The sequence below is a fragment of the Podarcis bocagei genome (assembly GCF_964188305.1).
Source record: "Podarcis bocagei genome assembly, chromosome: 1".
In the NCBI taxonomy this organism is placed as follows: domain Eukaryota; kingdom Metazoa; phylum Chordata; class Lepidosauria; order Squamata; family Lacertidae; genus Podarcis; species Podarcis bocagei.
This window is the reverse complement of record NC_138125.1, coordinates 88952332-88978026: the sequence shown is the minus strand read 5'-3', so window position 1 is coordinate 88978026 and position 25695 is coordinate 88952332. Positions and strand designations below refer to the sequence as shown.

General features: G+C 46.1%; 2 protein-coding genes across 3 annotated transcripts; both read left to right on the top strand.

Annotated features, from left to right (window-relative positions):
• The first annotated feature begins 956 nt into the window (after positions 1-956).
• On the top strand, positions 957-12063 carry CNPPD1 (cyclin Pas1/PHO80 domain containing 1). Its single transcript, XM_081201585.1, has 8 exons — positions 957-1199; positions 4701-4803; positions 6276-6357; positions 7227-7347; positions 8192-8320; positions 9031-9092; positions 9570-9687; positions 10530-12063. The coding sequence occupies exons 1-8, from the start codon at positions 1131-1133 to the stop codon at positions 11148-11150; spliced, it is 1305 nt and encodes a 434-aa protein (XP_081057711.1). The 5' UTR covers positions 957-1130; the 3' UTR covers positions 11151-12063.
• A 39-nt stretch (positions 12064-12102) lies between these two features.
• On the top strand, positions 12103-25155 carry SLC23A3 (solute carrier family 23 member 3). Of its 2 annotated transcripts, XM_081201461.1 has the most exons (13): positions 12103-12990; positions 13371-13842; positions 14336-14499; positions 14716-14810; positions 15924-15997; positions 16875-17056; positions 18143-18266; positions 18496-18643; positions 18730-18983; positions 20301-20406; positions 21423-21596; positions 22352-22447; positions 23327-25155. In XM_081201461.1, exons 2-13 carry the CDS (start codon positions 13744-13746, stop codon positions 23647-23649), a joined length of 1839 nt encoding a protein of 612 aa, XP_081057587.1. In that variant the 5' UTR covers positions 12103-12990; positions 13371-13743; the 3' UTR covers positions 23650-25155. The 2 variants fall into 2 exon arrangements, with proteins under 2 accessions (XP_081057587.1, XP_081057588.1); XM_081201462.1 differs by lacking the exons at positions 12103-12990; positions 14336-14499 and having other exon boundaries at positions 13768-13842.
• Positions 25156-25695: the final 540 nt, after the last annotated feature.

The window sequence follows — 25695 nt, the reverse complement described above, 5'->3', positions numbered from 1 at the left end:
TCATTGACTTCCACTGAAAGGAAGTACTTGGTAACCATGAGGAGATTCTGTTTTGGAGACAGAAGGATGGCGGAACACAAACGTGCCACAGTATGTTCTATGCACTGTCAGAATGATCACAATGGACAAAAGGGTTATCTTCCATTCCTCCCACCATTTCGATTTATGGTTATTTGTAGCGCAAATAATCAAATTGGTACATATGGGTTCCAATTTAACAAGATTTATATCCTGCTTTTTCAACAAAAACCTCTAAGCAGATTACATAAAACAATATAAAATATATATAAAAGTACTGATAAAAGCAATCTTTAAAAGAAAACAGACATAACATCTAGCACAATACAGATAAAAACAGCAGTTTTAACATAAATGTCCAAAATAAAGTTACATGTCTGGATAGGCTTGCTTGCCTAAAAAACAAGAAATATTCTATTACAGGTGTAGGAAAAAATAACATCGTGATGTGCCAGGATCTATCCTCTTGACACGCTCGCTCAAAGGACTAATTCGTATAGATGTGTTCATCCCTTGATTACCAATGTGACTGACGCAAAGCTTTGAAACGGAGTCAGTTCACTTATTCGCGGCCAGTATATCAACGATGAGAAATCGAGTGTCGCATATATACCTATGCACAACCAGTACTTCTATTTTCCGTCAAACTTCCATCTCTCCGGTTCTGTTTGAGGGGTTGCTGGGTTGCAGCAGGCGGATCCCAACCCTGCAAAGAAAAAAGAAAAAAGCCAAGTCCCGCTTCCTTCGCCGCCAGAGACGTCCATCTCGGCTGCTTGCGACCTGAGTTGGCAGGACCGGACGGAGGGATGATGAAGGCGCCACACGCGCGGTGACTCATCCTAAAAGCAACCCTTTCGCCCTCCCTCGCGCTCGGCTTATTAGAAGCGGAGGCCGCAGAAAAGCCCGCCTCCTTCCCTCCCTCTCTTCTCTCCTCTCCCGCCCCAGGAAGAGGAAGGCTGCGCGGAGCCCTTTCTTCTTCCTTTTGCGGTGCTATCCGCGGAGGAGGTGTCTTGCTCTCTGGGCAGCTCCCACCCGGGCACCTGCCTACCTACCAACGGGGGCAGCAGCAAGGAGATCAACCTCGCTTGACGCCCCTTTTCACGCGCGGCGGGATGGATCTGAACGGGCTCCTGTTGGACGAGGAGGGCGCTTTCTCCCTGAGCGGCTTCCAGGAGTTCACGGTGAGCTGCTGTCACCAGACTGAACGGCACTCCCCCCCCCCTCCCCGCACACGCCGGCCTTCGCCAGCTGATTAGGACCCCCCTCCCCTCCCGCCAGCGAGGTGTCTGTCATTCTCCTTCGGCGGGTGCGAAGGACTTCTGTATTTTGCTCTTTGGGTGGCCACGCCCACCGGGTGCCATTCTGTGGCAATTCCTTCCCTTCGTTGCCTTGAGCTTCAAGGCACCATAATTGGGCTTTGCTGCACCTCTGTAAGCGCGGGCTGTCATTCCAGTTTACTCCCAGGCTCGGTGGGAACTTGGGATTTATTACTTCAGTGTAGATATGGCATATGCGTAGGCAATCTTAAGCAGTCCGTCTTTTCCTGGCTTTCAGCACATTGTTTACCTCCAGATGTTGTTGGGACTGCAACTCCCATCAGCTTCAGCCAGTATGCTAACATTCAGAAATTGTGGTAGTTGTAGTCCCAACAGCAGCTGGAGGGCCACAGATTCCCCATCCCTTGTTACTTAGTGGTGCAATCTATGTTTGCTAATGACAGGAGTATGGGAACTATAGAATCTGTCTAGACTGATCACCTAGAAGGGTGCATGTTGGTATGCCAAAGGGGGCATACTGATACTGTAAATGACAACATGCTAATTCTTTATTTGCTCAACTTTATCTAATATTTCTTCAAAGTAAGCTTGGGCCAGGCTTCCCTGGCAGTGTTAGATGCAGACTTGCTTAACTTGGTTAAAAGCCTGAAGGAAAATCCATTCTGATTGTTACTGTACTTCAAAACTTATTTAAGGTTTTTGCAGCACTCAAGTGCTGTAAAAGGGACTTCAGGACCTGTGGTTACCTCCCTCTATTTACTCTGGGTCTGCAGGTTTGGGGATGCATGACAAAACAAGGGGTAATTAAGGAGTGTTTGGAAATCCTGTAAACAGAACCAGGAGACAAAAGGAAGAATGTCATTAAGGAGGGCTATAAAGAAAAGGCTTGAGACAACAGTACAAAAAAGAACTGGTAAAGAGTGTTAGAAATAGTACTTTTGTGTGTGGCTGCATAGGGTTTGGTGTTTTCAGGCCTGTTGATTGGTTGTTGACATAAAATATAAAGGAAAGCAAGTTGATAGGTTTTATCACCGAACTTGCATTTGGCTGGGGAACACTGAGAAAAGGGGAGAAGGAAAGGAAAAGAGCAGGCACTCATTCAGTCCTGCAACCATAATGGGATTCTCTTTTCCCCTTACTGTGCTCTGCTTCCACATAACCAGTCAGTGGCGTAGCGTGGGGGGTGCCAGGGGTGCCAGCCGCACCGGGCGCAACATTTTGGGGGGCGCGTTTGGCCGGCCCCCCTCAAGGAAGCGGGAACCTCTCCAAGGCACAGCGTGCCGTCGGTAGAGGAAAAAAGCCGAGCAGCAGCAGCAGCAAAGTCGGGAGGAGGAGGAGGTGGAGCGAGCCTGCTAATTCCTTGCAAAGTCGGGAGGAGGAGGAGGTGGAGCGAGCCTGCTAAGAATTCCTCGCAGCTGGCCATCCAACCTCCAGCGAAGGAGGGCCCCGCTCCACCTTCCGAGGGAGCCTGCTAGGACCCCCGGCTCCCTGCAGGTGGCTCACAACCCCCGCTAGCCCGGCCGGGGCTCGGGGAGGATGGGAGCCGCCTGCTGGGCTGGCACAGCTGCGTGTGAAGGCGCGGAGGGAGGCGCTCCCAGGGCTGCCGGCGGCCTTTCCCCGCACGCGAAGGAGCAAGGGCGGCGGCGAGGCTGCGCAACAGCCGCTGCGTGAGAACGAGCCCTTGCCCAGCCCGGGGGACGATCCGGAGGCCCTCTCCGAGCGCGTCGCGTGTAGCCAGCCTGCCAGCCTGCCTGCCAGGGTGGAGCAAAGCGGCGCAGTGGGGAGAGGTTGCCCTTCTTCGCACGCAACCCCCCCGTCACGCCTTAAATCCACCCTCCCACAAACTAGGAGCGAGCAGCTGAGAGGGAACAGCTGAGAGCCACGAGCAGCTTTTTCTGAAAATGCCCTTTTAAAAAAAAAAATCCTAAAATTTATAAACCGCTTGACAGCTACAAAAGCGGTTTGCCAAGAGAATAAAACTGCCAGGAAACAGTGGTGTAGCGTGGGGGGTGCAGGGGGGGCGGGGGTTAGGGTTAGGGGGCGCAAATCCACGGGTTAGGGGGCGCAAATTACTTGCCTTGCCCCGGGTGCTGACAACCCACGCTACGCCACTGTAACCAGTGCTTTATTCCTGGGGGGGGGGACTTTTTCCATTTATTGTATTTATTTTCCCCGATTTGAACTATAAAATTGTGGTTTTCTTGAGTCAAAAAGAGAGTACCCCTAAACTTTTCTTTAGAAAAAAAGCACTGCACATAACAATTGGTATTGGTTGATGCAAATCCTCCACAATAACTGGTAAGAACAAAAATTCCCAGAGCTGAGAGATGCTATTCAAGCACAGACCTGGGAGCATAGAAGTCTGGAGGGAGCAGCCTGTTGCAGGAATAAAAGAGGATGTGTGGTAGTCCAGAAAAACCTTTGCTGTCTTCTTCCTCCTTGTTGTTTTCTCCCATGTACATGATCTATGGCCTCAGAGTCAGGGGATACTTCTCTCCAGACCATCCAAGCTTGTATTGTCCATCCTTAGGTGTGTTTCCAGCCTCCTTTTTAATAATAATTTTAAAAAATCCCTTTCCACATTAAGCAGGCCTGTAATTCTTCTGAGCATGTGGACCATGCCACTTTAGTGTGGCCCTTTTAACAAAGGTACTGCTGGTGCTTCCCCAGTAAGTCCCAACCATATTGCTGAGTTTCTGACTCTATAAAGTGAGTGTTCTTTTTGACTTAAAGATGTAAATGTCACTTGGTACTATACAGTTTGGCCACAACTTTAAGGAAGGATGTGAAAAGCATTCAAATAATTTCAGAAGTTCTTTTATTTAAAACAAAATACTGTATAAGAGAAGATTGAGGGGGATAGGCAATTTTAACTGGGAAAACTGGGGTTTTCAGCTTCTTGCTATTTAAGCAGGATAGGGTGGTATGAAGGTTGGACATTTAACTTTGGTAAGGGTCTTTTTCTTCTGTTTTTGGAATGAGTTTGGCTAGCCTATAACTTGAATAAATAAACAAATACTGTATTGAAGGGTAACTGTTGAGCATAGTTGTTGAGGGTAAAGCAATCTGGGGGTAACAGTGCAGATTTGTAGGAATATAAAGAGGGGGGGCACCTGGTAGAATAAATAGGATGGGGTTTTTGGACTCTCCTTTCCTGGAGATTTTAAACTGGTTCTTACGGTATGCCTTTTTGCTGTAGCTCAGTGGTTAGCGTGTATGGCTAGGTTGCCCTGCCTAAAATGGAAGCTTGTTGGTAGATATTTATAATTACAGTGTTTTCTCCTACAGATGCTAATTATACCCTTATGCATTGAATTATGAGACTGAGGTGTTGTGTGTCACTTGGGTCGGTGAGAAAGGTGAAGGTTCACAGCACCACACTCTCATTTGCCAGTTTTCTCTCAGTTTCTTCCCAGGCACCAGCAGCTGAGTGATCGGGTACGCAAGCGACTTTACTATGGCTGGGATAAAGAAAGTGCCCTTGATAACCTCTCGAGCCCAGTTGCCGGTGAGTTTGGCTTTCAAAGGGGTCTTAAAGGGAGGGGATAAGGGTAAAAATCTCCCTTACTTTCTACTCCACACCACCACCTCCATACCATCCTCGGTACAAACGACATTCAATTGAATTGGATACAAGCTGGGGGAAATACTTAAGAATTTGACTGTATAGTTTTCCTATCTGCGCTTTTTGGCATTTTGATTGATTGTGGTAGAAGTTTTTCGGAGCTGAGATCTCTCTTCTCCCCTTGCTTCCCTCTTTTTCTCTTTCACATAATCTGGAACAGCACTGCTCACTTTCCCACCACCAAGTTTGGTTGCTATAATGTGTTCTTCTGCCATAATTCTGCTTGGCTCTAATATGGTTAATTACTTCATTTCCTGCTTTGTTCATTTGTCTGCATTGTTGTCTAATTAAACACTCCAGATCATTGAAGTGGTGGAATGTTGAGTCATGTGCCAGAGAACTGCTGTGTGAGAGAGAACAAATATGTGTGAATACTTCATAGCTAGGAACAAGCCCTTTATTTAAAGGTGCCCTGAATGGCGGGGAGTGGTGGCCAGCATGGACAATGATCAGGGATACTGAAACTTGTAGTCCAGCAACAATTGAAGAGCAACAGGTTGCCATAGGCCTCTGGTTCCTAAACACCTCTATAATTGCTGTAGGCCTCTTGTACTTTTTAAAATATCCCATCCTCCATTTGATTAACGTTCACTTATACTCTGTTCTTCTAGTAAGATATCCAGAGTGGTATGATTTCTTCCCATTTTATGGGAAGTATGATTTCTTCCCATTTTAATCTCTAGTATGAGCTACCAGAGGTTTTCCCCCCGCCCTCAAGCTATCTTGCAACTGTGGCTTGCGATTTTATTATTTGTTTGTGTATGTATGGGTAGGATGGGAATAATGGATACTAATATACAGCAGGAACTTCTGAGTGACTGACTCAGTAGATTCCTTGTGGTTGCTAAGAGACAAGTATTTCAGAGGCGGAAGTCTAAAATTGGCCTTGAATTGCTGGAATGAATGCATATATGGTTGATCTTGTCAAGTTGCAAGAAAAGACACATGGGCCATAAACAATGCTATCAGGGACAAATAACATCAAGGACAAATAAGACAACTGTATACTTATACAGTTCCAGATAGGTGTGTTCAGATCTGGGAGAAACCAGGGCAAGGTGTCTAGTCTTTCTATCCAGCTGTCATATTCTTGTTGACATAACCTTGCTTTAAAAAATGATTTTCCAAATGGATGTTGCATCTTTGGAGATGAAATTGAACCCCTCCCCGTAAGACTCCAATCCCCCCCCCCATGTTTTCCATTTGCAAGCACCTTTCTTTGCCAGGTTGGCTACAAAGGGAAGCAGGTATTGTCTGCTGAAAAAGAGATGGTGCTAAACTATAGAATGTGACAATGACTTGGGGACAAGGGGTTCTGTGCACTGAGTTGAACCCTGCTGTTTTCTCCTTCCCAGATATTGCTGTTGAATTGCTCCAGAAGGCTGCTCCCAGCCCGATTCGCAGGCTCCAGAAAAAATATGTATCACATGTCTCCCGGTATGGCTCAGAAACAATTTTCTGTTTCTTTGTTGCCCATACAGAGTTGTTTCCTGTTCTGTAGACTGGGGGGTGTTTTTTAAACAATGTTTAAATGTGTGCAATTTCATCCCTGCTGCTTTGAGGATCATTCTCATAAAAGGCAGCATATGCATTATTGAAATATAAAGTTATATAAACATAATAATAACTTTGTACAAAATCAGCTTTTCTATTAAAAAAACAGTTGGGAGGGGTGGAGGGAAGCCTTAAGTTAGGAAATGCCCTCCCTTTATGGGAACAGCAATAGGTGGGAAGAAGTTTGAGGCTGTTGCCTAGAGTGGTTGCGGAGGAGTTTTTGATGAAGTACTAATTTCTTCACGAAAGAAATTGAATTCTAACTGAGGACAATTAGAAAGCAGCCTGTGGCCTCTTCAGTGGGAGCTCATAGAAAAATGAGCTGGGGTGGATATAAGCCTAAGAGGTTTTTCCCTGGTTGCAGAGAGGATCTGTGTCCTTTCAAAGCCCTTGCAAAGGCAAACATGAATTTTCTATGCCTGCAGCACCTTGATGGCACTTAGTTGATCCATTCTCATTAATACTTCCAAGCCTCCTTCGCTGTGTTTCACCTTTTGTGAATCTGTATGGAGTTTGACTGCAGATAAAGATGTTGGGATTGTGCAGTAACTAACTTGCAGTACATATGACACATGGATGTTTAAGCATGGTTTGTTTGTACAATTAGAGTGGCCCCAAGAATGGGCAGAGTCCTGATTTTTTAAGGTGGGATTTTCAAGCTCCAAAGGTTTCTGGGGTATAGGTGATCTGCTTTACAGATGAACTTATGATGGAGTGCTTGAGCGGTTGTCTCTTTTAACCTTTCATCCTAGGGAGGCTTGCATCTCCCCCTGCTCCCTGATGTTGGCCCTGGTTTACATTGAGAGGCTTCGGCATCGCAATCCTGAATATCTACAGCAGATCTCCTCCTCTGACCTCTTCTTGATCTCTATGGTGGGTGCCTGGGTTGGTTTAGAGCAGGGAAAGCAATGGTTAAGTAGTAAGAGATTGTTTGGCCCAAAGATCTCTGCCACAAGGAGCATACACTTTTAATGCTGGAAAAAGGGTTCCTATCTTTCCTGGCAATGCAGCTGCCATATCCATTTTGAACCTCCAGCACTTCAGAACATTTGCCTGTCTTCCGTTCCTTACAATACAACTACAGGAGCCTGTGGATCCCCATCTTGAAGGCGCTGTGATGTAGTTGCTAAGAATGCTGCTCATGAAATACTATTTGAATTTTTTGCCATGGCCCTGAACTTATTGGGTGGCTTTTAAGCAAGCTGCTAATCTCTGAGGCGCTGGTTCCCATTTGATATTATCATGATCTGAATGGTTTATAAGGATCCATGAGGAATTTTATACAAAGTGCTTTGAATAAGCTGGTCCTGTGTAAATGGAAACTGTTGTCTTCTCTTTCCCCTGGGCCATAAACTTCAATGTAACTTCCCTGATCCTCCGTAACTTGACTTCTGTCTTTTTCTTTTTGATTACAAGTCAGAGGTTTTCCTGCCATAGGCCCCCTCCCACCAAACCAGATATTTGCCTTTTTTGAATGGCTGGCTCCTTGTCTGTCTAACCTGTTAAAAACTGAGGGTCTTGAACTCTTCACACTGGCTATGGTCTGTACAGATCCCTCTCTCCTTATTACCTGGGAATCTTGGTAAGTTGAGGATGGGGTTTTCCTCCATCCTTAAATGGGGCAACTGATTCCAGTAGGAAAGCAGGGGTATCTGTCCCATCTCCATTGAAACTTCACCTTGTGCCACTCTCTTAGCGTCTCTCCTGTTGCTTTCAGATGGTTGCCAGCAAATACTTATATGATGAAGGCGAAGAGGAGGAGGTCTTCAATGATGAATGGGGTGCTGCAGGCAAAGTAGACGTACAGACCATGAACACACTGGAGATGAATTTCCTCAGTGCCATTGTAAGTCTGCTACATCTACCATGTCAGGAAGGGAGGGCTGCTGGGGAATTTTCAGCTGAAGTTCAGCAGAATGTAGACCAGTCACTGTGTTCAGAAGGGTGTGAGAGCATGTTGGTTATAATTAATATACTGCTTTTCTTCGCAGCCTACAGTATGGTTCACAACAATAAATTCATTAAACAATTAAGTCATAAAACTCTTTAAAATGTCCAAAAAATATCTAAATTTACTAGTACAATCAATAAGAAAGAGCAGTGATGAAACAATCAGTACAGTACTATTTAAAAATGCAGTTACACCAGATCAAAACCATCCACTAAAACAATTTGTGTAGAAAATTCTGGTTTTAACCTGGTGCCTGAATATTTCTGTCACTTGACTAGGGTGAGCATTGAGTATTGTCACTGTTGTAGAAATGTTGCCAAACTGGGGCAGGGGGCCTGAGTGAAAAAATATTCATAGGGGTGAACTTACCCCAACAACTTCTCTTGGGAAGCTTGGGAAGCTTCTTCTATTAGATATGGATAGTGTGGTGATAATGGCTTCTCTGACCCTACCCACTCCTAATCTTCTTGTAGAGGGATCTGCCTTCCCAATAGGGTAACTGCGTATTCCATGCATCATTCAAGTAAGATTTGTTACCTTGAAAGTGAGTGCATAGGAAGAGAATTCTAGCTCCCTGGTTTAAGAATTCCTGTTACTTTCTATAGGATTGGAGCCTCTATACAGATCCCAAGGAGCTTTTTGAAATGCTCAGCTGGCTGGAGGGATGGTAAGTACTTTTGCTTTTTCAGGATGGCATTATCCTTCTGCAGCTGGCATAGAAGGAGTCTTTTCGGTTCTCTGTTCTTTCTGGGTATATGCAGTTGCTGCTGTCCATTAGGAATAGGCTGAACATGGCCTCAGAGTACCTTTCCACATGCCTCTCAAATACCTGGATTGGCTTCATTAATGTTAACAATGTTCCCCAGGGCAGGAATGGTCCCATAGTCCCTGATCACTGGCAGGGGCTCATGGTAGCTTGGAATTGAGCAGCTTCTGGAATGCAACACATTTAGCTACCCCTGCTGCAGTGCTATCCAACATATCATCCTGCTTGCTGTCTTCTTTATGTGGCTTTGCAGCATAGGGAATAGCAGTAATGGGCATCTGTGTGAGTTCTTAAACGCTTCCTGTTCATGGTGCAGAATGCTGCCAGGATACAAGGTCTTGAGACATGAACTTTATTTCCTTATTTCCTTTCCTGCAGTGTGGCTGAGAGGCAGGGCATCTGGCGTGGCTGGTTCACTTACACTGACCTGTGTGTCTTAATGGAGCAAACACTGTGGCAGCAGGCACTGGGGCATTTCTACCAGCAGGTGGCAAAGGTAAGGCAGGGCAAGCTAGGCCCAGCTTACTGAATGGGATGGGGGTTGGGGAACAGAGAGCAGCTATCCTATGTGGGTGCAGTGATGCTGGAAATGAATAGACTCTCGATGCCAAGGCATGGGGTTTGTGCATGTGTGTGAGAGAGAGAGGACAGACAGAGACTTACTAGATAGGACCGGATATGCCTCTGCAGTGTTATACTGTTGGCTGATAATTAATAAATAACAAATTTACCCTTTCTATTCTAGGCTGCTTTTCAATATAGGCCCTTTAAGTAGCTCAGTCGAACAAAAAATCTGCCGGAGACATACAAAGCAGCTAAACCAACCATAGCATGGCTAAAAACAGCAGATATAAAAATCCCAAAGATAAGCAACAGAGCTAGCAGCATTTATTCATCCAGCCTAACACATCAGTGAATCAAAGTTTTTAACGTATTCATTGAATAGAAAAAGCAAACAGGTGTGCCAGTCCTCCCAGGGTTGAGATTCCACAACCCAGGGTGCCACAATTTTTTTATTTTAAAAAGGCTCAGCCAATTTGGTCTCACCCAATGATGGAATCTGGATGAAAACATTCTTCTGCTAACTTGTACCCTCCTATCCACACATGTGCTAGGTAAACCAAACCTCTGCCTTTGAAAAGGGCAGTGTTCAGGGCAGTGTTCTTACCAGTGTATATCTGGTTGCTGCTGTGGGAAAGTGGGATACTGGGCTGGGTGGGCCTTTGAATGGCTCTCACAGGAATCTCCTTGAGTTCATCTATACGTGATCTCAGGTGGATTCTTCCAGGTGGGGCAGAAGGCATGCTGCATACTGACATTTGTCATCTCTTTTCACAGCTGGCTTGCATTCTAGGTGTGATGTACCTGACAGGTGTTGCTGCTGTCCTTGCTTCTACTGCAGTGGTTCATCACACTATACATGTGAAAAGGGCCAGTCCTACTGAGTTTGCCAGCACCAGGGATGCTCTAGCTGCATACCTGCCTCTCCCCTCTTCACCCCAGCATCTGGATCATGGCTTAGTGCTACCTAACAGCTCTCCGTGCACAGGAGCAGAGAACAGAACCATTCAAGGAGAGAAGCAGCAACAGCGGCAGCAGCAGCAGCAGCAGCAGCAGCCAGGAAGCAATGGTGTAATGGCTACAGCACTCTACCTGTGGGGCAGCGTCCTTAATGTGTTACCTTATCCACCACCAGCCCTCACCAGTCCCTTGCGTTGTCCACACTGCAGTCCATCCACCACCTGCGTGGCAGCCAACCTCACAGTTTGCACCCACCCTGCTCCACAGTTGCCCCCCTTTGGACTTTCTGCCCACTGCACCAGCTGCTCATGCTGGGGTTGGCCTCTTCCTGTGTCCTCTAACTGCAAAGACTGGCCTGAACCTCTGGCATTGAAGCAATGCCCCTCACAGGCTGCCTTGGAGCTTGGGAGGATCAAGGCTTTCATGTTCCCTAGCTAGGGCTGCAGGGGAGGGGATGTAGTTTGGGCTTGGGGCTGGGGTGGGGGCACCTTGATGGGAAATGCTTTGGGTGTCTGGAAAGTGTAGGGCACAAGGCAGAGTGGGAAAGGAGGTACCTATCAGTCTGTGCCCCACTGGATGTCAACTTCCCTTTCTGACTGCAGGACTTCTCTGCTCTCCAAAATGGCCACTTTGCCTAGGGGCCACAATGAGTCTTCTGGAATGATGCATCCCATCTTAGCTGTGTAAGGCTGGGTAGGATGAAGGACTGAATCAGCGAGGCCTGGGCCTGTTGGAACCAGTCTTCTGCTACAGCTGAGCCATTTACCTGCCTGAAAGGCCTGACTCTATTTTTGTCTGGCTATACTGAGTAAAACTTGGGGTGAATTCACACACCTTGGGAGAGCTAGTATAGAGCACCATGAATGGCCCTCTAGCTTGGCTCTTATTGTGTGGGAATTTGCCAGGGGCACTTGGAAGTAATCATCTGTGGTGACTCCCTATCATGGTGAAAAATACCAGCAATTCTACACATTCAGGCCACCAAGTGATTGCCACACAATTAACATTACTTTGGCCTGTGCCTGCCTACCTTGCTTTCCTTTATGAAGACAGTGTCCTTCGCTTTCTAAGAGCTATGCAGGTCTAGCCTGAAGTTTTTTTAGCCATAAGTCTGAGAAGAAAAGGGCACCGATTTGCAGGGGGAGGCTCATGATCCATCAGGTCAGGGCAGTGTTTTGGGATCTCTGCTTGTGAGTGCTTGACTGCCCCCTCCATTTCTTGGGCTGGGAGCGGGTGGAGGGATGGCGACCACTTCTGACGCCCTGTTCCTACCAGCACATTTTTGCTGTAGTTTTTTCACTCTTTCTTGTAGATGGGATCTCTTCTAATAAATATAGCTGTTGATGTGCAACTGTCTTGCCTTTTCTTTTTTGTACTAAACCCCAAGCCAAGTTTTACGGTGCCAGTTTTACGGTGTATGAAATGTTTGGGGAAAGAGATGAAGTGCTCTTGCGGTTGAGTCAGGACTGCAAATAGGAGCTGGGTGGGTAGCCGTGACCTAATCCCTCAGCCTAACCCACCTCACGATTGTTCTGAGGATAAAATGATAGAGGTGCATGGGCAGAACCTTGTATGTCACTCTGAGCTCTTTGAAAAAAAACCCCAATATTAAAATGTAACAATAATACAAAGAGAACTGAAGCCTTCTTGGAGTGGGAGTGTTGGAGCCACTTCAAACATTACAGTGTTAGGTGTATGCCTAAAATGCTTCCATTGCCCATCTAAAAATGTAAAGTGTGAGCAAGAAATGCATGTGCTGTGTATTATGAGGTACACTCGGGCAGGGGGCTCCGTAGCTTGTGTGTGTATACACAAACACACATAGTAGCAATCCTGGCATTTGCAGCTGTCCAAAATGGCTTTTGAACTGTAAGAGGAATGGGGCACCGATTCTTGCCACCAGCATTGAGAAAAGAGTAATTGTGCTAAAAAGGCCATACAATTTCTTTAAATTTATATTCTAACTTTCATCTGTTGTGGAACCCAGTAGAGTGTACTTGCAGTTCCTAGATGGTCATTCATCCATACACTGACCAGACCTACTTGGTTTCAGCAAAGTAATCTTTTGTTTTTCTTTTAGGATTTTATTAAGTAAACAAGTTGAAATGCTGACAAAACATACCTGCAAGGTGGTGGTAATCAGTGCCTTCACATGATGCCTCAAGAATGTCCCCAGGCCAGCTTTAAACTGACTAGTCTAAGCTCTTTCCCACCCAGATAGTTCTTTCTCTTAATTGTTTTAAGTATGGTCTCTGTGAGAAATAATAACATGTAATAGGTCCCTTTTTTTGGCGCGGGTGGCTCTGTGGGTAAAATCTCAGTGCCTAGGACTTGCCGATCGTATGATCAGCAGCTTGAATCCCCGCGGTGGGGTGAGCTCCCGTCTTTCGGTCCCAGCTCCTGCCCACCTAGCAGTTCGAAAGCACCCCTAAGTGCAAGTAGATAAATAGGTACCGCTTTATAGCGGGAAGGTAAACGGCGTTTCCGTGTGCTGCACTGGTGCTGGCTCGCCAGCTGCAGCTTCGTCACGCTGGCCACGTGACCCGGAAGTGTCTCCGGACAGCGCTGGCTCCTGGCCTCTTAAGTGAGATGAGCGTACAACCCTAGAGTCGGACACGACTGGCCCGTACGGGCAGGGGTACCTTTACCTTTTAATAGGTCCCTTTTATGCAAATAAGCAAGTGCCTAGGCATGTCCCATGTATATGCACACTGCCCCTTGGTTATAGATGGCCAACCACAGCACTATCCCTTGCTGATACTGTCCAATAGGTCAGGCGTGGTCTACATAAAACCAGCTTGCTGTAGTTTAACCCTGCTCAGTCATGCCTTTTACCTCTCAGCACTAGTGGTGAGTTACTGGGCAAGCCAAGTTAATAGCTAACAGGCTGAGCAACTGTGGCCTGGAAGGGCCAAAGGTGGAAGTTCAGATGCATATGGCCAGTGAAGGGTGTAAATAAAAGAAGGGGAGGAATTGGAGATATACTCAGTTGCTAGGTCACTTTCCAGCACAAAGGAAAAAGACAGACATCATGAACAAAGTCAACAGGGCTTCTAAAAGCATCCTTCCCCATGCTCGTAAAGGGCCAAAATTTCCTCCCTGGCCCCTGATCTGCTTGTTGGCCTTGCAGGTGAGTTGAGTTGCTTGGAGTGGGCGGGTGTAGCACAACACCCAAGAGGAAACATATTCCGCAAAAAGGGTGTCACAAGGCTCTGTGTTGTGTTTGCTGCAATGCAGACAAACATTGCAACTCTGGAGAATCGCAAAAAGTGAGGAGCATCTTGTGAAAAAAAGAGCAGTGATGAACCAGTGGTCATCTCTGATGCAATATATGCAGGAATGTGATTCCAGGGTTTGGGCTGTTTTTCATTAAATCTTGACCTGCAGATACTAGGTAAAAGTTTGGAACTGCCGATGAGGCAGAAATTGGTGTTAGCGACTGTACTTTGATGTGGGTCTCATTAAAGAAAGTAGCAATGTATGAGTGGCAGCAGAGCCAGCATCTGAAGCTTGGGGAGTGACTGAGACACACTATCGGGCTTAAGTGTGTTGTGCCATCTTCTAGGGAAGGGTGAAGGTGCTCACAAGACCATGGCTCAGACCAGCTTGTTGTTCCTTCCTAGCATCTCCTGGTCCAGGTATCCTTTCTCTGCATCTTTCACTTTTTCTTCATCACCACCCTCCCCGGCAAGATGCTGAATGGTACTCCATGTTGGAATGAACTTCTAGCATGCAACCTTTTTGCCTGTGGCATAGCCACAGCCTTTCAGTGTGGATTGGGAACCAGGTAAGCTGGCTCTAGGCACCCTTTGACCCATTGGAATCCCACAGCCTTGCTGCCTTCTTGGTTGGGGAGTTGGGTGTGGCCTTCTATTACTAGAAGTCTAAGCAGGGACTAGTATTATGGAAAATGCATTGTTCTACACAACTTCTAGTTAGCAGCTCCTTCCCTTAGGCTTTGTCCATTCCTTTTGGCAGGATCTCCCCTTTGTTTTCCCTGCAGGTTGCCGCTGGTTCAGGCTCCATCTTTTGAGTTCCTTATCCCAGCCATGATACAGACCCAACATGTGGCTCCCATTCTCCAGTCAAATGGAAATAGTGAGTTATAGGCAAAAGCACCCAGTCCTCTTCCAAATACTCAGCCACCAGCACAGGACACTGCAATCACAGGGCAAGGATGGCAAGGTCTCCAAATGCAGCTGCTGGGTGACCTTGGGCCAGTCACACTTCTCTGAAGTCTCTCAGCCCCACTCACCTCACAGGGTGTTTGTTGTGGGGGAGGAAGGGAAAGGAGAATGTTAGCCGCTTTGAGACTCCTGAAGGGGAGTGAAAGGCGGGATATCAAATCCAAACTCTTCTTCTTCTTCTTGAGTTTTGGATCCAGCAAGAATGGTAGCCAGCCATCGGTGGCTGCTGTTTTGTTGCACAGTGAATACTCACGTCTTAGTGCTGAATCCTATGTTCCAAAAATAAGCACAACCATCTCTTGTTCGACTGGGCAGACTTAGGTGTGTAATTTGCCTTTCTGGATCAGAACAATTGCTGTCAAGTCCAGCCTTCTGCCCAACAGTAGTTGATCATATGCTTCTTGAAAAGCTCACAAGCTCTCCTCTGCTGCTTTTTTGCCACTAGCTTTTGACAATTAAAGGTTTACTGCCTCAGATTTTAGAGATTTAATTTCACTGTCATGGCTAGCGGTCATTGACAAGTCCATGCTTCCACAGATTTAGAAGCCTCTCCCCATGTCAGTGTGGCCACCACCACATCATTTAGCCATGAACCTCATATATTACATGAAGTACTTCCTTTTGTCTGTTGGTGACCAGTATTGTGTGAAAGAAATTTCTCTACACATCCTCTCCAGTTCTTTTACAATTCTTTCCCATGTTCTCCCTCAGTTGTCTGTCTTTCTAAATGGGAAAACACCTTTCAGTCTCATCCCCTTGTATACAGTAGGTAGTCAAAGGGATGCAATTATCAGTGTTTGACGCCAGGGACTGGTTTCAGCCCTTTATCCTTGTTTTCCTCCACTACATATTCCTCGAGAATCCTTGCTTATCCTTCACATCAGCATTCCATTCAGAAGCAATGACTTCTGCAGATTAGTTTTTAAAAATCTGAAATCTGCTTAACACTAACTTGAATTCTGGGATCTTCTTCTTCTCCTCATTGTGTTCCCAACTCATTTATCTGTCCCTGCTTCCCTTTCAGGCACTGAGGCCCCCGACATATGTGCTGGGCCAGATTGTGAAAACTCAAGAAACTGGGACCAGTTACTCCATGAGGTTGGCAGCTTTGATTGGTTAAACCCAATACGGAGAGGCTGGCATCAGTGGTGGGGTTAGACACCAGGTCCCTTTGGGTCCCTTTGGACATAAGATACCAGCTTGGTGGGTGTGCCAAAGTCATGGCAGCACATGGCATGTTCTGTTGCCACCATGAAGGATGGAAAGTAATTCACCATATTGCTGCTGGACTCTGCTCTCAGTTGCTTTGGGGTGTCTCCCAATCCTACCATAGCTGTCCCACCAGCTCTGCCTGTGCCTCTCACACCACCTTGCCTGCATGAAAAAAAAAATATCCCCGAGGAAGCATGTAATGGAGGCCTATAGTAACAGGGCTGGGGGACCTGTTTCAACCTGGGGGGACACATGCCCTTATGGGTGGGGTGGTCACATGCTAGTGGTCAGTGAAGTCAGAGGCAAAAGTGGATAGCGGAACAAATGCAAATTTTACCTTTTTAAGGCAGCTGGTTTCTACACACTCTCACACAACCCTCTCTTGTCCATCAAGGCAAGCAAGAGGCATTGTGGGAACTTAAGGGAATGTAGATTTTTCTCCTCCCCCTTTTATCCCCTGTGAGGTAAGTTAGACTGTAAATGGCCCAAGGTCACCCAGTAAGCTTAATGACTGAGTGGGAATTCGGACCCTGGTGCTGGGCCTAGTCGATCACTCTAACCACTTTTCAGCCCGACAAGAACACTCCAGGAAAGGGTAAAGCAGGGCCAATGAGGGGTGTCACCTGAGGGATGGTGTGTGGTGTGGCAAGAGTCCCGAGCATCAGATAGAGATGCTTGGAGGCCCACATCTGGCCCCCAGTCCTAAAATTCCTCATCCCTGTTTTGTAACATGACCCTGTTCTGCCTGTTTTTCCCCTTCCAGGTTTCAGGTGCAGTGCTGATTTCCGCTCTGGTGCAGGTGGCATTGGGGATGTCAGGTGCCTGTGGGTGGATTACCCATCGCTGCGGACCCATGGTTCTGGCCCCAAGCCTTTCTGTCATTGGACTTTCAGCATACAGACCTGCTGCTCTTCTCTGCTCTGAAAACTGGGGAGTCGCCCTGCTGTAAGTTCAGATTGCTGACTGCTAGCTCTCTTCAAAAGACCAGCCAGCTCCAGTAACTGTGCTTCATGCCCTCTCAGAAGGAGGTTGTGAAGGGAATGAATGAGGCATATTGGGCTGGAATTGAAATTCAGACAGTCACCAACTTTCTCACACTAAAACTGCCAGATTCAAATTCAAATCTAAGCCAAAAGTCTTAAATCCCACAAAACCTAATTCTATGATTCTATGATTCTATGAAGGGGGTGGGGGAAAGGTGGCTTTCCTATGTTCTCCTTTCACTCCCCACCCCATTCAGGAGCCATTCCCCAATGGTAAAAAGTATAGGGTTTCAAAACTTGAGGTCCTCCTTATGGGATAAGGTCACATCCATTCCATAAAGCACCATAAGAATCCTGTGAAGTGCATTTTACCCTGCGCAGATATACTGCTCCCAACACCTTTAACAGACTACAGTTCCCAGGAGTCCCTGGGGGAAGCAATGTGCTTTAAATGTCTGGTGCGGATGTGACTCGAGTTGTGTAGAATGTTTGAGATTCTGGAGTAATTTGTTTAATATTTGTTTCTGCTCTAACATTAGTGCTGGGATGAGAATCCCAGAAAACACTGTTCATTCCCAGAGTTTTCCCAACAATATTTATTTTATTTATTTATTTATTACATTTATATACCACCTTTTTCTCCAAGCTACTCAAGGTGGTATACATGGTTATTTTCTCCTCACAAAAACCCTGTGAGGTAGGTTAGGCTAAAAGATGGTGGCTGGTCCAAGGTCACCCAGTGAGCTTCATAGCTGAATAGGGATTCTAACCCTGGGCTCCCCGGTCATAGTCCCTGTTAGCTAGGGATGATGGGAGTTGTAGTCCCAAAACAGCTGGAGGGCCAAGTTTGGGGATGCCTGCATTAGGTAATGGAAATAGAACATTGGGTAGTATTGGGGAAAGGAGTAGCTACTCAACTTAGAAACCTCTTGGAGCCGAGCTGTTCTCATGGCAGCTCTTGGGATTTACATATTCTCTGTGTTAGGACCAAGCAACCTATATTCCTAGGGCAGTGCTTTGCTGAATATCACTCATGATCTCTTTTTAGGCTTGTGTTGCTGTGCGTTTTGCTATCCCAGCACCTGGCTTCCTGCCGACTGCCCATTTGCCAGTGGAGCCAAGCAAGAGGGCTCACTATAAAATCGGGCAGCCCAGCCCTGCACTTTTTTTCGGTATGAATTAATGAACTAACGGTACAGCCAAACTTGGCTCCCTTCTCCACTTTCCTCTTCCCCTTCCCCTGTTATCTCCCACTCCCCAAATCTCCAATATTTCCAAAGCCCTGAGCTGAGAAATATGGCACAGCTTAATCCTGTGTCCTTTGGCATTATGCAGATGGATCCAGGGACAGCAAGAGGGGCAGGTAGGCAAATTCTCACTTTCAGTCTTGCATTCCTATAGATTCTGCTGCCCTTCTCTGGGATCTGGCTTGTCTGTGGGATGCTGAGACCTGTTCCAACCTCTTGGGATGTGTTGCATCCTTCCACACCCCACTTAACCCTCACCAATAGCACCCTGCAGTCCCCATGGCTCAAGCTGCCTTACCCAGGTAATAAATGGCTTAACCATACTTTGCCCTTTCATTGGCTTAATGACTGGACTTCACTTCTCGTCTTTTCTATCTTTGTCCCACAGGTGCACAGGGCTGGCCAGTACTTAGTACCCATGCCATTGGCATTGGTGTTGCTATGGGTGTTACCGCAAGCGTAAATTCTGTGGGCTGCTATCTGCTGTGCAGCAAGTCCTTATGGGATCCACCCCCACCACAGCATTTGTGCAACAGAGGGCTCTGTACTGAGGGCCTTGGCACCCTCCTGGCAGCTGTGCTGGGCAGTGTATCTGGAACTGCATCCAGCATGCCCAATGCTTGTGCCGGCAGACTGACCCAGGTAAGAGCATGGGTCGAGATCATGGATTCCTTTATGCAGGTTCAGAGTAGGCACTGAGATGTCCCATGGATCACTCTCCTCCAACAATTGGTACATGAGCTCCTGTTTCAGAGATTGCCTTAAGTCTTGCCTTTCCCCATTAACATCTGAAGCTGTCTGATGCTGAGTCAGAGGCAATTGGTCCTTCTACCCCAGTATTGTTTTCTCTGGCTGGTAGTGGCAGCAGTCCTTCTAAAGGTCTTGTTGTTCAAGCCTTGTTGTTAACATATAAAACCTTGAACAACGTTATACACTTGCAATATTAATTATCTGGAGAAATTCCATTTGTACCACACACTACAGCAGAGATTTCCAAACTGTGTGTCGCAACACATTAGTATTGGCTGCTGTGTGCACGTGTGTTGTGCGAACGCTCCCTGCGCTCCTCCCGGGGCTGGAAAGGGAGTGGGCTGCCCACTGGTTTCCTAGAAAAACTGAATTACTGTGTCACAAAATGATGCATGTCTAAAAAGTGTGTCACCAACATGAAAAATTTGGAAAGCTCTGCCCTACAGAATGCGTGATGAAGTAAGACAGGGAGACCTACAGTAAGTGGAACCAGAACCAATGATGGGAAGTGACAACTACCATATTTTCCCGTGTATAAGACTATATTCCCCCCCCCCCAATTTTTTAAGTTTAAAATTGGGGGGGGGTCGTCTTATAGACAGAATGTTTAAAATACTTATTTCTTAATCTGGGGTCAAAAAATAGGGGTCGTCTTATACATGAGGGCGTCTTATAGACAGAAAAATACGGTAATTATTGTTTTGTCTCCATCTTGCTCCCTGTTGAGTTCTGCAAGAGGCACATACTAGGGAGGGAGAGGGGGCAGATGGTGCCACCCCCTAGGCTGGTTGTAAGAAAGGAGGCGGATGAGGGTTGGCTAAGGGAAGATTGAGTTTGGTGGGGCAGTGCCCCAAGTGTCCTAATGGACCAGCCTCCACTGCACATACAGAAGCCAACTGGGTGGACGATTGACTCTGACTTCAACCCTGGGGATAGGACAGCATCTTAGAGGACCCAGGACAGGCTGTGAGATAATAGGAGGGGGAAATGTTACCATGTGAATGTCTTCCCACAGAGACTGCAGTATGAAGAATAGTCTTTTCTCATCTATAGGTTTTCCTCCTGTTTTCTTCCATCCACTACAGTCCCCCACCCTTCCCACTAGTCTTCCTGTAGAATGCAGAATGCTCTGTGGGGTTCCATGCCTGGAGAGACCTGAGGTCATGGGTTTTCAAGGTTCCAGTCTCATGCCCTGTTTCCTACATTCAGGCTCCCTCATGCCGTGCAGTGTGGATCAGTGCGTTGGCATGTGTACTGTTGGGACTGTCTCCTCGGCTCATGGGAATTCTTACCACCATCCCTCTGGCAATTCATGGTAATAAATGCTTCCTTTCCTTTCCTTATATCTCCGTGCCACCTAGCCAGCCCACCCCCTCCCTGTTTGGGGCATCTCTCACTGTTGCCTACTTTATAATGTATGTTGGAACAACCATTATCTTCCACTACTATGTAAGGCATTGGCTACCCTAGACATAAATGAGGGTCCTATGCTCTTTCCATGGTGACGTAATTTTAAATGAGTTTAAGTTCTCAGTCAAGGTTATCCTTGTAAATGATATTTTATAATCCTAAAGGGTGCCATTGCCAGCCAACAAATTCTATAACCTAGAGCCAGCCTTGGAAGACCTACACTGGCTCCCAGTACGTTTCCGAGCACAATTCAAAGTGTTGGTGCTGACCTTTAAAGCCCTAAATGCCCTCGGTCCAGTATACTTGAAGGAGCATCTCCACCCCCATTGTTCTGCCCGTACACTGAGGTCCAGTGCTGAGGGCCTTCTGGCGGTTCCCTCACTGCGAGAAGCCAAGTTACAGGGAACCAGGCAGAGGGCCTTCTCGGTAGTGGCGTCCTCCCTGTGGAACGCCCTCCCACCAGATGTCAAAGAGAACAACAACTACCAGACTTTTAGAAGACATCTGAAGGCAGCCCTGTTTAGGGAAGCTTTTAATGTTTGATGTATCACAGTATTTTAATATTCTTTTGGAAGCCGCCCAGAGTGCACTTCCTGGCTAGGTTACCAGTTATGCATTGCCAAAAAGGACAGCAATTTCCATAAGATGATGATGATGTTGCTGTTGATGATGATGAAGATGATGTGTGTGTGTGTGTGTGTGTACAAATTTAGAAATAATAGCTATAATTTCAATTAAAAAACCCTGCATCTTACCAGAGTAGGGGAGATACCAGGTGATGCTGTTTATGGGCAAATTCAAGGCTCCTGCTCTATTCTTATGGTTACTCATATTTAAGTCCCTCTCCATTCTTTGCCCTTTCCCTTTTCCAAAGTCAGTTCAGCTACTTTGTTATGCTTCTTTCTCCCTTGTTGTCCTCAGGAGGAGTGCTGTGTGTGACATACAGCATGGCTGTGGGCACCGGTGTCTCTTACTTCCAGTACACAAACATTGACTCGGGCAGGAACATCTTCATTGTGGGCTTCACTATGTTCATGGGTCTGCTGGTTCCGAAGTGGCTCTTCACGGCACCAGGGTCCCTGGCCACAGCTACAGGTGCCAAGAGGGGGGCAGGGGCTGGCATGATCAGAGCTGTGGTGAGAAGAAAAGCTTGAGACTGCCTTCTGCAGGAAATTCAGAACCATAACAGGACCCTCAAGTTGTGTCCCTGTCTTGCAAAAAGCAGCTAGATCGGGGGGGGGGGGCATTTTAAAAGTTTTCACAAACATTTAAATTTCCAAAGCTATCTGGACATTTTTGCACTTTGTGGAGTGTGCCCTTTTGGTTCTTTGCATCCCCTATTTATTGATTATCTAAAACTGATTAATATCAGAAATGATAATAATAATAATAATCTTATTAGTTGTACATCAATGTTACACTGCACATTATTTCATTTTAAGCCAAATATTTTTATTTGCATGATATGTAGGAAGTACTTAGAATCATAAAGAGGAAGGACTATATCAGACTCTCCAAGTGTCCCTATTTTCCTCCTCACATGTTGAGCTTCTCTAGTAGACTGGGGGTGAACAATATGCTCGATTACTCATTTCCTCGCAAGGTGAGCTAAGCCTGGCAGGACATCTTACTCTATTTAATCTCTTCGTGCATTAATTAGACTTAAGCATGATGGTTATCCCACACTTTCAGCATTTGGGTGGAAGCCTTTTTGCCACAGAAAATTATTTCTGACCCATTCTAGTTACAATGAATAACTATCTGAGGTTCTGTTGGATCGACTTAGGGATGTTGAATGCAAGGTATCACATTATGGCATTTCTAAGATAACTGTGATGCTCTCTCTGCAGGTTGTGTCCCTGTAGACCTCTTCCTCCTTTCTCTGTTGATGGTTCCTGCCTTTATAACTGGATCCCTATCCTTTTTCTTAGAGAACACAGTTTCCGGTAAGGAGGAAGTCACCAGTTACTTCGTTTTGATACTTTTACTGTTATCCCTCTCTCAGTGCTCAACTCCAGATGAGTGTCTGCAGTGGGTCTTTTAATTAGTTGTATGGTATTATTATAGAATAATCACTGCAGATAAGAATTGGTAGTGTCCATGTTTGCTGACATGCTGACCATAGATACCACTTAGACCTGGGAAACCTTAAGGGATGGCAGCCGTTATGGTGGGAATTCTTTAAACATGGCCTGATTTGTAGTAGCAGTTGTTACTACGGTGACTGTAAGCATTTTGGCACAGGAACATACCAACCTAAAACATTTCAGTCTCAAAATTGTTTTCTTACAACATCCTAGTGATATATGGGGGCATTACGTTGTTTCATTCCCTCACCAGATAAAGTATGCTTATCTAAAGAGAGGAACAAGGCCTTCTTGATTGTGATGCCCCCAACTATGGAACTCTCTCACCCACTAGAGTTTAGATTGTTTATTTATTTTCTTTTATGCTTTTATTCCTTTCATTTTTCATTAAATTTACAAATGGGAGAAAAATAACAGCCATGAATAAGAATGGTTAGATTGGGAAATATGCCGCATTTGTTCCATTAGACCTTTGATATATTTTAATTCCTTCCTGCTCACATTTTGGTATTATTGCCTTGTTTCACTGCTGTCTGGTTTGATAGTTTAAAACAATCTACTTTAAATAAATTACATAATTTTGCAGACTGTGTTGGGGAGACCCTTTTGGGGGCTGAGAGGTGGTATGTACATAATGAATAAAGAATTATGGTGGTTGGACAGAGATACTAAATGGCTGCAATCCATATTCCACAATACATAGTTCTTCTAAGTTGTCCTGTCATTGTTATTATCAAGGCACCCTGCAAGAGCGTGGGCTGCTCAACTACTCATCAGCAAGCAAACCAGAGGCCAGAGAGAATTCCCTGCAGCAATGCAGAAACGGCTCTGCACAAAGAAATCAGCTGCCTCTAGTCCTACAAAAGCATCCAACACCTTCGCGTAAGGGCTTTCCTTTCTGTTTCCTCTGTCCCTTGGGGGACAACAAAGTGGAGATTGTGAACACTTACCCCCTGGAAGAATTGCGGCATTCAGAAGAGCAAACCACAGATCTGCTGCTGAAACCAGAAACAGTGGTGCTGGAGTCAGAACTGGAGCTGGAGACAGCGCCAAGAGCCTAACATTCCACAAAGGAATTTGGAGAATCATAAATATGGCAGACCAACAGCTAATGAGATGACCTCTCTATGCTGATCTCTAAACAGAAACATTATTCAAGGACAGGTACTTGAAAATCCATCAGAGGAGTCTGGTTTCAGACAAATATGGAAACAAATCTGGAGACCATGCATGCTTCTACAAGTCTAAAATGGTTTCTGCAGCATCACCTTTGGGATTTCTTTTCTATACCTTTGTGACAACTTGCATTAAGACTTCCCATTTAATGTCACTGCGTGTGGGAATGAAACTATCCCATAGCATCATGCAAGAACTAGGCCTGCATTACTGTAGCATGCCCCAGGGAAGCTAGAGTAGAGGATGAACATATTTTCTGTACTTCTGCCCTTTTGTTTTTAAATGTATCACCAACTCAATTCCAAGTGAATAACTTGCTTAACACACTTTATAACCCAGGGCTACAGTTTCCTGTTGGGTACTGTATATTTCTTAGTTTAATAAAGTGGGACTCTCCTCCTTTCATAGGAGGGAGGGAGGGAGCTGTCGTGAATCCCTCAAGGAGGCTATCATTCTTTAGCTGACCATGACCCGCTTTCTGTGACAAGGAGATAAGACCTTTGGTGTCTCCCTCTTCCAGAAGCATAGAGATGCACTGACAGGGGTGGCATGATCTGTTTTGCCACTTAAGGTGAAACAGGAAGTACAGCCCCACCCTGCCACCTGTCCTGTCACCTCTGCCACCGTCGCAGAAGCAGCTCTGCAACATCATGCGCAGTTTCAAAAATCGTTGAGATATTGCTAGAAATTGGCGCCAATGCTGGTGCTGCTTCTCCGCTGACGGCATGAGCTTAGCCAGGATTTTTGTTGAGGGAGGCAGGACTTTTTAAGGGGGGCAGAACTAACATGATTGGCCACTTATTGTCTTACTTGATTGGGCGGGCAGCTGCCCCCTGCCCTCCCTCGGCTATGCCAATGGCTGGGGGTGGAGACAGTGGGGCAAGCGGGGCACTGCCTTGGGAGCTTCTGCTGCCTAAGATGGCAGCCTCAGCACTCCTCCTCCCCCTCAATGGCTGGGTCGGCCCTCTGCTATACATAAGCAACCTGAGGAAGTATGCATGTAAAGATTCTCACTAGTCACACCTTTAGAAAATATTACGTGCACCCCAGTTCTCTGGGCAGTGAGGGCCACCGTGTATAGTTGGGTTTTGTTTCCCTTGAATGAGGTAACTGGCAGCTCATTGGCATTTTGTGACATGTGGTTTAGTCACACATATACCCAGGTTTGGTAAAGATGAAGCTGAACTCTAACAGCTTCCCCACATTAATTGAGTAGTTGGATTTCTGAGGAAATTGTCAGCATAATGAAATCCTTAGAGAGGGATCCTACCCCACTTTGCCCCCTTTTCAGTCTCAACTGGATATGAATAAAAAAAATTGCACTCCTTTCCTGTTCACAAAGTTAATTTTAGCAGCACATTCTATAACTGGGAATGGGGATGGTGCTCAGAAGATAATCTATTTTCCCAAACCAGAAAATCATGTGGTCTACCACCAGGCTTCCTTGATCTGTGGTAAGGTAGCAAAGGCAGATAAAACACTGGCTTGGTAAGAAAACACCTTTAGCCGAAACATCAAAGGCTTGAATACTATGCCTCCTGAAGTTAAGAAATGCAAGCAAAGAATTAGAGGGCAGAGCAGTACTACACAACAGGCTTTCTGTGTCACACAAAAGTTGAGCATTTTTTGCAAAATCTCCACCCAAAATGGTGTTTTTTTAGGTATTTATAGAAAATTGCTGAAAAAATTAACAGCTTCCGATATGGACTGCCATACGCCTGGGTTTCCCCAGACATTTCAAGCACTTTTCGAAAATTCTGCCTGGACGCCATCTTAGAAGGATGAATCCCGGCAATGTCTGGGAAATTCCGGATGTATTGGCAGCCCTATGCTCCACTGACATAACCAGGGCTTTTAGTCAGCTGGAATTCACCAGAACCCAGTTCCGGTACCTCTCAGGTGGGCACCATTGCCATTACAAGAGAACAAGG

Excerpts from the sequence above, each read along its gene's own strand:
- CNPPD1 (XM_081201585.1), top strand. The coding sequence starts at position 1,131 with ATGGATCTGAACGGGCTCCTGTTGGACGAGGAGGGCGCTTTCTCCCTG. Across the intron at positions 4,804-6,275 it reads CCTCTCGAGCCCAGTTGCCG|ATATTGCTGTTGAATTGCTC; the intron begins GTGAGTTTGGCT and ends TCTCCTTCCCAG. Across the intron at positions 7,348-8,191 it reads ACCTCTTCTTGATCTCTATG|ATGGTTGCCAGCAAATACTT; the intron begins GTGGGTGCCTGG and ends TGTTGCTTTCAG.
- SLC23A3 (XM_081201461.1), top strand. The coding sequence starts at position 13,744 with ATGAACAAAGTCAACAGGGCTTCTAAAAGCATCCTTCCCCATGCTCGT. Across the intron at positions 18,267-18,495 it reads CAGCCCTGCACTTTTTTTCG|ATTCTGCTGCCCTTCTCTGG; the intron begins GTATGAATTAAT and ends GCATTCCTATAG. Across the intron at positions 18,644-18,729 it reads GCTCAAGCTGCCTTACCCAG|GTGCACAGGGCTGGCCAGTA; the intron begins GTAATAAATGGC and ends TTTGTCCCACAG.